At 42.7% G+C, this 12,298-nt stretch overlaps 1 protein-coding gene across 3 annotated transcripts in view; it reads right to left on the reverse strand.

Annotated features, from left to right (window-relative positions):
- The window catches only part of LOC127573552 (sodium- and chloride-dependent neutral and basic amino acid transporter B(0+)-like), a 31,506-nt gene that overhangs the window by 15,981 nt on the left and 3,227 nt on the right, over positions 1 to 12,298 (reverse strand). For all 3 annotated transcript variants that reach the window (XM_052021888.1, XM_052021887.1, XM_052021889.1), the window contains 4 exons: positions 10,376 to 10,529; positions 7,962 to 8,093; positions 5,246 to 5,413; positions 3,399 to 3,537 (listed from right to left, as the gene is read on the reverse strand). In XM_052021888.1, coding sequence (XP_051877848.1) covers positions 3,399 to 3,537; positions 5,246 to 5,413; positions 7,962 to 8,093; positions 10,376 to 10,529 — 593 coding nt within the window. The remainder of the gene's footprint in view (positions 1 to 3,398; positions 3,538 to 5,245; positions 5,414 to 7,961; positions 8,094 to 10,375; positions 10,530 to 12,298) is intronic.

Genomic DNA, 12,298 nt, shown 5'->3' on the forward strand with positions numbered 1-12,298 from the left:
TGTGTTGGGAAAAAGATTTTGTCTGTCTACACCATCTATGCCTCTCATAATTTTATAAACTTATATTATGTCTACCCTCAGCCTCTGGGGTAGTTAACAATCACCAATTAACCTAGGAGAATGTCTTTGGGATTTGGGAAGAAACCAGAGCACTTGGTGGAAACCCACATGGTCACAGGGAGAACATACAAACTCCACGCAGACAGCATCCGAGGTCAGGGCTGAAACCAGACTGCTGCAGTTGTGAGGAAGCAGCAGTGGGAAATTTATTATAAAACTGTGCTAACTAATTTAACCACCACTAACCAAATTGGCCAGCACTAACCAAGTTATCATTGATGTTTTCCATCTTCCTGTTACCATCTGCAGTATACAAAAGGGTTAAATGCAAAACAGAAAGAAGGAGATTGGATTTAGAAATAGCATTTAAATCCTTACTGAACACTCAAACACACAGGAACCTGGGATTGCAGTAAGGATCTAGGACTAACACTTAGGTCTGGGTCCATGATTCAGAGACAAATGGAAGCCACAAAACCTGAATAAGACTGATCATCTCGTGTCTTGATGGGACAGTATACAGTGCAAGATGTGATGCTTGCATTTTATCTTTGCAATTAAGAGTTTGAATAAGGCTAAGTACATCTCGCACCATTTGTCAATAGTGTGCCTCTAATATTAGTGTGAATTCAGCACACATAACCACTCTAACCAGTGCAAACAGATTTAACCAGCATGAACTGATTTAATACCAGTTAAAGACAAGTTTTTAATTCATTTTAATAACACACTGAAACTGACATTAATGATGGGCAATTTAAGTAATAAAATAACTTGGATGCTCTAATGGTGAATTTTTCCTTCAGGAAAAAGAAAATTAAATAAAACAGTTCATAATATCTTCACTGCAGAAATACATAGAACATAGAACAGTACAGCACAGTATGTGCCCTTCAACACATAATGTTGTGCCAACCTATATAAACCTGCCTCACTAATCAATCTAACCCTTCCCTCCTACACAGCCCATAACCCTCCATTTTTCTTACATCCATGTGCCTATCTAACAGTCTTTTAAATGTCCATATTGTATCAGCCTCTACTATCACCTCTGGCAGTGTGTTCCAGGAACCCACTAACTCTGTAAAAAACTTACCTCTGATATCTCCCCTTAACTTTCCTCCACTCACCTCAAATGGATGTCCTCTGGTATTGGCCATTGCACCCTGGGAAAAAGGTGCTGGCTGTCCATCTATGCCTCTCATAATCTTATACACCTCTATCAAGTCACCTCTCATCCTCCATTTCTCCAAAGAGAAAAGCCCTAGCTCACTCAACCTTTCCTCACAAGACATTTTCTCTAATCTAGGCAGCATCCTGGTAACTCTCATCTGCACCCTCTCTAAAGCTTCCACATCCTTCCTATAATGAGGAGACCAGAACTGAACATTATACTCCAAGTGTGGAGTAACCAGAGTTAGATAGAGCTGCAACATTACCTCGCGGATCTTGAACTCAATTCCCCGACTAATGAAGGCCAGCACACCATAAGCCTTCTTAACCACCCTATCAATTTGCATGGCAGCTTTGAGGGATCTATGGACTTGGACCCCAAGATCCTTCTGTTCCTCCACACTGCGAAGAATCCTGCCATTAACCTTGTATTCTGCTTTCAAATTTGATCTTCCAAAGTGTATCACTTCACACTTTTCCGGATTGAACTCCATCCCCCACTTCTTAACCCAACTCTGCATCCTGTCTGTATCCCATTGTAACCTACAACAACATTCTACACTATCCACAACACCTCCAACCTTCGTGTCATCTGCAAACTTACCCACTCTTCCACTTCCTCATCCAAGTCATTTATATAAAAAAAATCACAAAGAACAAGGGTCCCAGACCAGATCCCTGCAGAACACCACTAGTCACCAACCTCCAGGCAGAACATGCTCCATCTACTACCACCCTCTGCCTTCTGTGGGCAAGCCAATTCCAAATCCACCTAACTAATTTTCCATGGATTCCATGCCCCATGACCTTCTGGATGAGCCTACCATGGGGAAACTTTGTCAGATGCCTTACTAAAATCCACATACACCACATCCACCACTCTACCTTCATCAATTTGTTTTGTTACCTCCTCAAAAAGCCCAATTAGGCTTGTGAGGCATGACCAGCCCCTTACAAAGCCATGCTGACTACTCCTAATAAGACTATGCTTCTCCAAATGCTCATAATTCCTGTCCCTAAGAATCCTCTCCAATAGTTTGCTCACTACTGATATAGAAATCACTGGTCTATAATTCCCATGATTATCCTCATTGCCTTTCTTGAGCAATGGAATAACATTTGGCATCCTCCAATCCTCAGGTACCACTCCTATGGCCAGGGAGGACACGAGAATCATTGTCAATGCCCCAGCAATCTCTTCCCTCACTTCTGTAGTAAGCTGGGCTATATCCTATCCAGTTCCGGGGATAATGTTTTTCAGAAGCTCCAACACTACCTCTTTCTTAACCTCAACATGTTCCAGCACATTTCTCTGTTCTACACAAAGACCTCACATTCATCAAAGTCCCTCTCCCTGGTTAACACTGAAGCAAAGTATTCATTCAGGACCTTCCCTACCTTCTCCACCTCCAAGCACATGTTTCCCCCTTTATCCCTGAGCAGTCCTACCCTCACTCTAGTCATCCTCCTGTTCTTCACATACATGCAGAATGCCTTGGGGTTTTCCATAATCCTACTCACCAAGGCCTCCTCATGTCCCCTTCTAGCTCTCCTAAGTCCCTTCTTAAGCTCCTTCCTGGCTACCTTATAATTCTCAAGAGCCCTGCCTGATTTTTGCTTCCTAAACCTTAAGTATGCATCCTTCTTCCACTTGACTAAATGTTCCACTTCTCTTGTCAACCATGGTTCCTTCACCCTACCACCCTCTCCCTGTCTCAGTGGAACCCACCTATCCAGAACCCTATGCAAGTGTTTCCTAAGCAACCTCCACATTTCTGCTGTGCATTACCCTGAGACCATCTGTTCCTAATTTCTGCTCCCAAATTCTTGCCTAAAACCATCGTAATTAGCCCTCGCCCAATTAAAAACTTTCCCATATTGTCTGCTCCTATCCTTGTCCATGGCTATGTTAAAGATCAGGGAGTTGTGATCAACATATGGTTGAATTAAACCCTCAATGCTAAAACCAAGGTGCTATTAACTCTTAAATGCCCCTGTTGTGATTGTATTCAGTAACAGACCAACGATGAAACTAAACCTCAGTCTGAGTCAAACTCTCATTCTCCCTCATCAAAAGGACATTCACCCAATAATCCTTCCCAAGAGAAAGCTGCTGATACAACAGTGCAGTGGAATAGTGCTGTTCTCTGTAGCAATTTACTTACTCCCAGTATTGCTCACTTGGGCCCTGGTGAGGAACGTCGACTTCTGATCCATTGGAGCAACTTTTATTGTTTGTGTGCAGCCAGGTTGTATTCACAATTTCTGAATACCCATCGTCGAGGGTGAGGTTGCAGAGTGGATCTGGAAAATGTGGAATGTGGTTTAGAAGAACATTTCCTTGGGAACGGATGTTCATTTCCAGTCAAGTAATCAGGAGAACTGTTGTACTGTGACTGAATCAGTCACATCCCCTTTCATCAGGTATGTGAAGGTTCAGAAGGATCAGACAGAGAGGAACAGGCTGCACACTCCACTCACAGCACAGTTCAGCTCCGGTGATCACTCTGCCTGTGATGGTAGATTTTCATTGAGTGATTTGATGGTGCCAGTACTCTGAATGTCATATTACGGCATTAAAACATAAATGGTTCCTTCAGTGAGTTATGACTGTCACAGAAAAACTTGGAATAAGAAGGAAGAAGGAAGTTTTGTGATCCCCAAAATTGTCAACACATATATTCAATCATTATGCTTGTTCTGACTCTTCTAAAGAACAGTCTTACATAGTCTCACATCCTGAAACTCTGTAAGAACCTCATCCAAATATCTTTTAAAACAACCAATGGAATCAGCTGCCTCCAAACTTTAAGATAAATTGTTAAAGGTTACAACAATTCTGCTGAATTCATTCTCATATCTCATGCCAGTGAAAAGAGTGAGCATGTTAATCAAAATTGAGACTGACAATCGAACATTGGACAAGGCTGAAATTGTGGGTGAAGTGTTGGACAAGGATGAGGCTGAGAGTGGAGCAAAGCAAGTGAGTAGTTCAACAGTGGAACGGAGAGCTTGGAAAGTGAGAGAATGATGTCTGTAGATCGAGTTTCACCTATTTCTGGTGCACGGAATAATTGTTGTGTTTAGCTCAAACACTAATTTAGATCCTTACAAAAATCATGACATTATCCGGAAGGACATTTGAAATGTGAGTTTTCGTTGACAGGCAAGTCTTTGCCTTCTGCCCCAAGATCTCTGACTCACCCTGAATGGCCATAACACTTCTTCTGAGGCACCAACTGGATGAGTACTGAGCAGCTAAATGCCTGATAGCACAAGCACACTTGGTGGACTTCGGAAGATTTTTCAGCAGGCTGTTGTTGGTTCTGAAGTTGCCCAGGCAGATCTTCCAATTACAGCAGAATTTCCATTGAAATAGTGAAAGAAACAACATACCTGTGAGATGTGCATCTAGTTGTACAAAGGCAGTTCCAGGAGATTTGGGGGCTCTACCGCTTAGCTGTAATTTATGCTTTGAAATCAGAAAATAGGCATTGCATGAATGGTGATGTCATTAGGTGTGCATCCTACCCTGGGCAACAGTGAGATGTGGTTGCTTGGACTATGTCTTTAAATGCCTGATCGAATGGGTGCTCCTACCAAAGGGATGACATATTGTCCAGAAATGATCTCAAGTGCAATCACCTCCAGGTAAAGTCATTTTTTGTTCAATTGCACCTCAAAAATGTCACTAACTGTCTGATTTCCAGCCTTACAAGTGAAGCAAGATGCAAAAGAAAGGCAAGACTGAAGTGGCACAGAAAGTCAGAAAGGGTAGGACTGAGAGTGGAATGGAATACACTGTAATTGACCAAAGTTTTCAGTCAAAATACCCAAAAAGAATATGATGTTAAACATCTTTACCCACAGCCCCAGTCTGTATAATAAAGTCATGCATCACCCACAGTTCTGGTCTGTATAGGATGTCATTTTATTCATTCAAAGTTTTTCAATAGTATAGGCTGACAGATTGAAAGATGAATATTTGCTGTAAAGACATTATACACAGTACCTCTGGGTGTCCTGCTGCAGGTTTCATCTGCACCCCACCAGCTGAAGCAGTCTGCCCACGGCAGGGGGGACTGGAAGGAGGCAAACAGGTAGAACAGGCTGTAGCCGATGATGCAGTTGTAGGAAATGTTGGAAAATGTAACCACAATTATCATGGTGATCCCCACACCTTAGAACAGAACAGGGAACAAGATGTTAGATAAGGAATTTATTGAAATACAATGCAACCTTAATATAACACACTGCATGATATTATAGCTTTGGTTGTGCTGTGGATTTCCATGTCCCTCCAGACAGACATATGTATAGGTTAGTTTCACTAATAACACAGGGAACCTATAACATGGGTGTTAAAGTTGTCCTCTGAAACCTGTGTAATATCAAGGATTTGCTGTACTTGAATCCAGCTGATTAGGTAGGAGGCTTTTGTTACTAATCAGAAAATCTTATTTTCTGAGAGAAAAGAAATTCTCTGTAACACTTTATTCTGCATTCTGTTGTTGTCTTCCCTTGTACTGTCTCAATGCACCGTTGTAATGAAATGATCAGTATGGATGGTATACAAAACAAAGATTTTCACTGTACTTCGGTACATGTGACAATAAGAAACCAACTCACCAATTAAATTTACCAATTTAGATGCTGGGAAGTGTCAGCAGGTCAGGCTGCATCTGTGCTCCCCGAAGGATTGGGACCTGATCACCACTGTACCTGCCCTGGGAGCCCAACCCAAATGGCCAGTGTTCTATAACACTTTCCCCACTACCCCTAGGCAATTGAAGGCAAATCTCTGCCAAAGCAGCCCCAGTGAGTTACTGTTTGAAGAACTCCCACCAATGTGAGTGACTGCATAGGAAATTCTTACCTTGTTCACGATCCAGGGCCTACAGAGCAGTGTGCCTACAGAATGCTTTAAATTTGCAACTTGAAGTCACATAACGTAGACTTTGTGCATTAGTCTCACTCCTCTGAGGCTTGCACCAGATTAGTCTAAGTTTTGCTTTGAAGGATCTCCAGGCCAGAATTGATCCAAAAGGCAAGGGAGACACAGGAGACTGCAGATGCTGGAATCTGGAGATGCTGGAATCTGGAGATGCTGGAAAGGGTATACCAATGCAAAGGAAGTGGAAACTGGGCAAACCAGACTGGTAAAAGAATGTATCGATAAAGGGACCAACACAGAGTTAAATGGTACAAAAGGAGCTGGAAATAAGTACTGCAAATATGTCAAGATTTGTATTAATACATTAAGGACAAGGTAAGTGAAATTGGGATCAGTGGTCCACCACCTCAAACTTGATACTTCAAACCTTTACTACTTTTGATGATTTACTATGCTTAATGTGATTTTTAAACTTTAACAGAAGTGTGCATTTTTTGAAACCTTTATAGCTTTTAATAGTTGTAGAAAGTTTCCGCAGGGTGATGGTGGCGGGGGTGAGGAGGAAGCGGTCTCTGACTGCAAGTTGCTGCTGTGGAAAGTATTCCAGAGATATATGAGCTCCTTTTTTGAGCTAATTGACAAAGCCAACAGAAGCAACCACTCTCTGAGTTACCTGAGGAAATGTTTTGTGTAGCTGTTAAACACAGTGAGTGCGTGGACAAATTCAGCACAATATCATGCTATTTGTAGAGTAACACAGTGGTGTTAGATGGTGCAATGTCTGTACTTATGAAGAGATGACTTCCTGATCCATTGTGTACATTGGAATGGGGACATGCTTCTGACAATAATTAATCAGTTAATGTCTTAAATCATATTTTTACCATTTTCAAAGTCAAGGATTATGTTAGAGATGCTGAAGGACAAACAATTACAAAAATTGGCTGTAAACTATTTCCCTGACCTAACTTTTCAAGGGTTTGACCATGAATCCTAATCACGCTTTGCTTCCTGACAGTAATCATTGAACGGGAGAGGCATCCAGGCTTGTCCAGTTCTGTTCTCACCTAATGATCATAACACGTGTATAATCTTTTACAGAAGTCAGTAACCAGAGTGAGAATGGTTGGCTAATATTTTCTTCCTAAGGTTGTGGGGGAACTCTTCTTGCCCCAGGACTGACTGCTCCTTTGAGCTACATCTGTTATTTAGTCTTTAAATTAAGCACCGCACTAACCCCACACTTTTCCTCAAAGGACTTAATTTGTGTTCCTTTTTCATTCCAGGGACACACCACTTAATTGAGTGAGACTGAATTCCCGCTTCCAATTTATTTTAACAGGCACTGTTTATCTAAATCTTTCAATCTCTTCCAACCACCTATCAGTACCCTAATTGCACCATTTAACTAAAACCAATAATAGTGCCAGCACTCTTGTCCCAATCAACAATTTATTGCTCAAGTGACTCTCCAAAGACCTGAGCACTCAATCCAGGTTGTCCTCCCAAGACAGTGTTGAGAGAGGGTGCCACCTTTGGGATGAGATGTGCTTTGGGATGTGAAAGACACAATAAAAGTGTAAGTTGTTTTTGTCTAACATAATCCCGTCTACTGGACATCTAATTTAGAAAAATACAAGCCTCAGCATTACTGAGTGTCCTCCCATTTATTGTGAATGCCCTACTCCTGTTTGACTTCCCAAAATGCATCACCTTGCACTTGTCAGATTTAAGTTCCACCTGACAATGTTTCACCCAACTTTTCACCTGAACTATATCCTATTCATCTAAATTTTTGCCAAGTTAGTTGAGATGCTGAAAATGTGATAATAACCTTGTAGTATCGGTACGGCTTTCCATGCAGTGATACAGCCACAGCTGGCAAACTGCCCAAAGGCTGATTCCAAGAAAAACACTGGCATCCCAGCAAACGCCAGCATGAGTGTGTAGGGAATAAGAAAAGCACCTGGAAGACACAATGAAGAATTTTAATGGCATACAAGCTGAGTCCTCCTATTCACATCCGTTTGTTAGTACCGTTCCTGTTTAGCTGGTGGTTTGTTTATCCAGCTAACCTCCAATGTCTCATTTTCTCATCAGTCATTCCTTTGCCTATTTGTCTATCATCTATTATCTATTTATCATTATATCTTTCTCATTCTCTGCAGCTCTCCATACAAGCATATTCTGATTTGCATCCATGCTGAAAGAGGAATTAATTTAATTTCATTCTCAAAGACCCAATAACTCTGTTTCCCTTTCCACAGATGCTGATTGACCTGCTGATTATTTCTAGCATTTTCTTTTTTTTATTTCAGATTTCCAGCAGATTTCAGATTTTTTTATTTCAGATTTCAAATTTTGATTTTTATTTTAATTCTTGCTTGGTAGATCATACCATGATTACAATAAGATTTTTGGAGGCAGATTTTCAAGAGACTGTGGCAAAGATCAATTCCAGTCCATTTCTAATTATTCAGTAATTGAATGAAGTTAGTTGTTCAATTTATTCTCTGCTTTCCTGTTTCTGTTACAATGCTTTCACATTTTTGTTTGCTTGGTTTATATCAATCACATTTGGTGGGATCGTAAAGATGAGCTGACATACACATTGAATCAGAGTCATAGAGAGATACAGCATGGAAACAGGCCCTTCGGCCCACCAAGTCCATGCTAACCAACCATCCATTGACACCATTAATCCCTTTTTTTTATTCTCCTGAAATTTCTATCAATTCCACCCTTCCTCCTGCCAATTAACCCACCAACCCATAAGCCTTTGGGATCTGGGGGGAAACCAGAGCATCTGAAGGAAACCTTTGCAGTCACAAGGAGAACATGCAAATTCCACACAGACAGCACCTGAAGTCAGAACTGATCCATATTTTTGGCACTGTGAGATAGCAGCTCTACTGGCTGCATGCTGTGCCATCTCTAAACAGATCCAACTTAAAACCCTGATCCTGGAGGCAGAATGTGAGATTGATTCTGGGTCCTTCAGATATCAAGCACAGACACAATTAATGTGTTACAAATAATAAAGAAAATCAGGCTGACAGGGTTATAATTCACACCCACCACTCCAAAGACTATCAGGCTATTCCTTGGTATATGTCAGTACATCCTGTGCTACCAATAGATCAGGCCCGCAATGCTGGCAGGACAATGGTATACAAGCCGACGGAAGTGGCCCTGGGAGTCCTCAACACTGAATATAGACCTTTGAGCAGGTTATTGGTGGCTGTCAACACCACCAACTACACCTTCCATCACCCTGCTTGTGATTGAGAGCAGACTAATGATGTGGTAATCAGCTGGTTTGGATTTGTCCTGCTTTTTAGGATAGGACATACCTGAGTATTTCTCCACATTGTCAACCAGGTGCCAATGTTGTACTTATACTGGAACAGCTCAGCCAGAGGCATGTCTAGTTCTGGAGCAGGTCTTCAGTACTACAACTGGGTGGCACGTTCTCTAGACCCATGGCCTTTGCTGTATCCATTGCTCTGAGCTATTCTTTGATTTTGCGTGACGTGAATTAAATTGGCTAAAGACTGGTATCTGTGCTGGTGGGGACTTTAGCAAGAAGCCAGGATTGATCAATCATTTGATACTTCTGGCTGAACATGGTTGTGGATACTTCAACATGTGTTTGTCCTTGTAGGTTAGATTCCAAAGACAAAGATGTTCAAAGGAGCTGAAATCCAACAACAGGGTGGGATTTTCTGCCTTCAACATCAAGGCAGCATTTGGCCGAGTGTGGCATCAACAAGCTCTGCTAAAATCAGTCAATAGGAATGACAGAATATTCTCCCATCCAGCTATGGTTCTTCCGACTTGATCCTTGGTCCCAGGACATTGCTCAGGATTGCCTCACAACTGTGTCTTGGTCCAACCACCCTCAGCTTCGTCATCAATACCCTCCCCTCCAATATAATTTCTCAGGTGGCCGTGCCATGTTCAGTTGTGACCTGAATTCCTCAGCTAATGGGAAGTCCATGCCCCATGCTCTGACATCAGCCCCTTGCATCCGCCAAGGCACAACCATTTTCATTTTAAAGTATCGTTTGATTGAAATATCTCACTCTGGTTATTAAGTACTGTCGTATCTCAACAGCCACATTGCAAACCCACATTATTTCTTGGTATAATTAACATTCCCTGGAATTTAGTGCTATTTACAGATCAATGAATTGTTCCCTTTAATTCTGCCTTTCTCTCCTGTGTACTGTAAATTCTCTACAGTACCTCCTCCATTCCTGTACGCCAGGTAAGGGAATCTCCAGACATTGCCCAGACCCACAGCGCAGCCGATCACTGAGAGCAGGTAGTCAGTCTTCGAGGACCAGTTGCCTCGCTCCACATTCTCATCACTTTCACCCACATGTCCGTTGGTGTCAGCCTGGGGGAGAGAGAAGAAATAGCAACCTGACTGGACTTTGTTAGATGTCAACTCAAGCAAAGAAGTCAGTTAACGGAAACATTGATCCAGAAGCAAAAAAAATCTGCAGAAGCCAAAAATCTGAAATAAAAATAGAAACTGCTGGAGGTGCTCAGTAGGTCAACCAGCATCTGAGGAGGGAGAAACACAGTTGGTGTTTCAAGTTAATAAGCTTTGATAAGACATGGGTCTTGTTAGAGGTAAAACCAATTTTAAGGTGCAGAGAAATGGGAAAGTGATAAGAGTTCCCAAGGGAAGGACTGTGATAGCTAAAGGCAGGAGTGGTCAAATGACAAGAAGGTTCCAGAGAATAGGTTGGTGTGGAGGAGGGTAAAGCAAGGATTAGAATAATGATCAGAAAGAATAGAACAGTAAATGCACTAAATGGAAATGCTAATTATCCAAAATGAATCAACTCAGTGTTGACCTTGAAAGTCAGGAGGTCCAGCTTAATTGGAATGGGGCCGCGCTTACGGTTGAATGGAGGTGTTCTGCAAAGCAATCACCCTCCCTGTGCTTGTTTTACAAATGTAGAGGGGACCAGATTGTAAGCATCAAAATGGAGATTCAAGAGACTGCAGATATTGGAATCTGGAGCAACACAAGAGGCACAGGAGGAGCTCAGTGTGTCAGGCTGCATCGATGGAGGGAAATGGACAGTCGGAGTTTCGGGTCGAGACCCTTCATCTGGACTGGAAAGAAAGGGAGAGACAGCCAGCATAAAAAGGCGGAGGGAAGGAGTGGAGCAAGAGCTGGCATGTGAAAGGTGGATTCAGGTGAGGGCAGATGAGGCTGGGAATGATGTCAAAAGCTGAGAGGTGAGAGGTGGAAGGGACAATGGGCTGAAGATGATGGAATCTGATAGGAGGGGAAGGTGGAGAATGGAATAGTTGGGGGGGAACCAGTGAAAGGAGTGGGTGGGTGAAGGGCAGATGGAGATGATGGGGGGAAAGTCATAGGGTGATAAAGGCCTGTTGGATCAGGAGGAGAGAGGGAAAAAAAGGAAAAAGGGAAAAGGGACAAAGAGGGAGGAGTAACCGGAAGTTTGAGAATTCAATGTTCATGCCGCCAGGTTGGAGACTGCCCAGGCGGAACATGAGGTGCTGTTCCTCTAAGTTTCATTTGGCTGTGACCTGGCAGTGAAGGAGGCCGTGGACAGACACATCAGTGTGGGAATGCACCTGACCTCAACACCTCATATTCTGCTTGGGTAGTCTCCCGGGGTAGATAGTCCACCTATCACCTGCCAGCACTTCCTGCACTCATTGCCTCCACCTGGCTATCTCCCCCTTTCCTTCCAATCCAGATGAAGGGTCTCGAACCAAAACGTCAACTGTCCATTTCCCTCCATAGATCCTGCCTGACCCGCTGAGTTCCTCCAGCACCTCTTGTGTTGTAAGCATCGAATACATGACACAAAAGTGGCGGTGGTACATATGAATTGCTGCTTCTCACTGAGAGGGCCCTGGGTGATGGGAAAAGAGAAAGTAGATAGACAGGTGTTACATCTCCTGTGGTTACACAGGAAGGTGCTGCAAGAATTTGACTGGGTGTTGGTGGAAATAGAAGAGTGAATCAGGACGTTGTGGAGGAAATGATCTCTTCAGGATGCTGAAAGGGGAGGGGAGGGAAAATACATCTGTTGGTGGCATCTCACTAGAGGTGTAGGGAAACTACAAAGGATGATCCACTGAACAGCCTGGCTGAGAGAATGGAAGGTGGATTTAAGG

The sequence above is a fragment of the Pristis pectinata genome, chromosome 8, assembly GCF_009764475.1.
Source record: "Pristis pectinata isolate sPriPec2 chromosome 8, sPriPec2.1.pri, whole genome shotgun sequence".
In the NCBI taxonomy this organism is placed as follows: Eukaryota; Metazoa; Chordata; class Chondrichthyes; order Rhinopristiformes; family Pristidae; genus Pristis; species Pristis pectinata.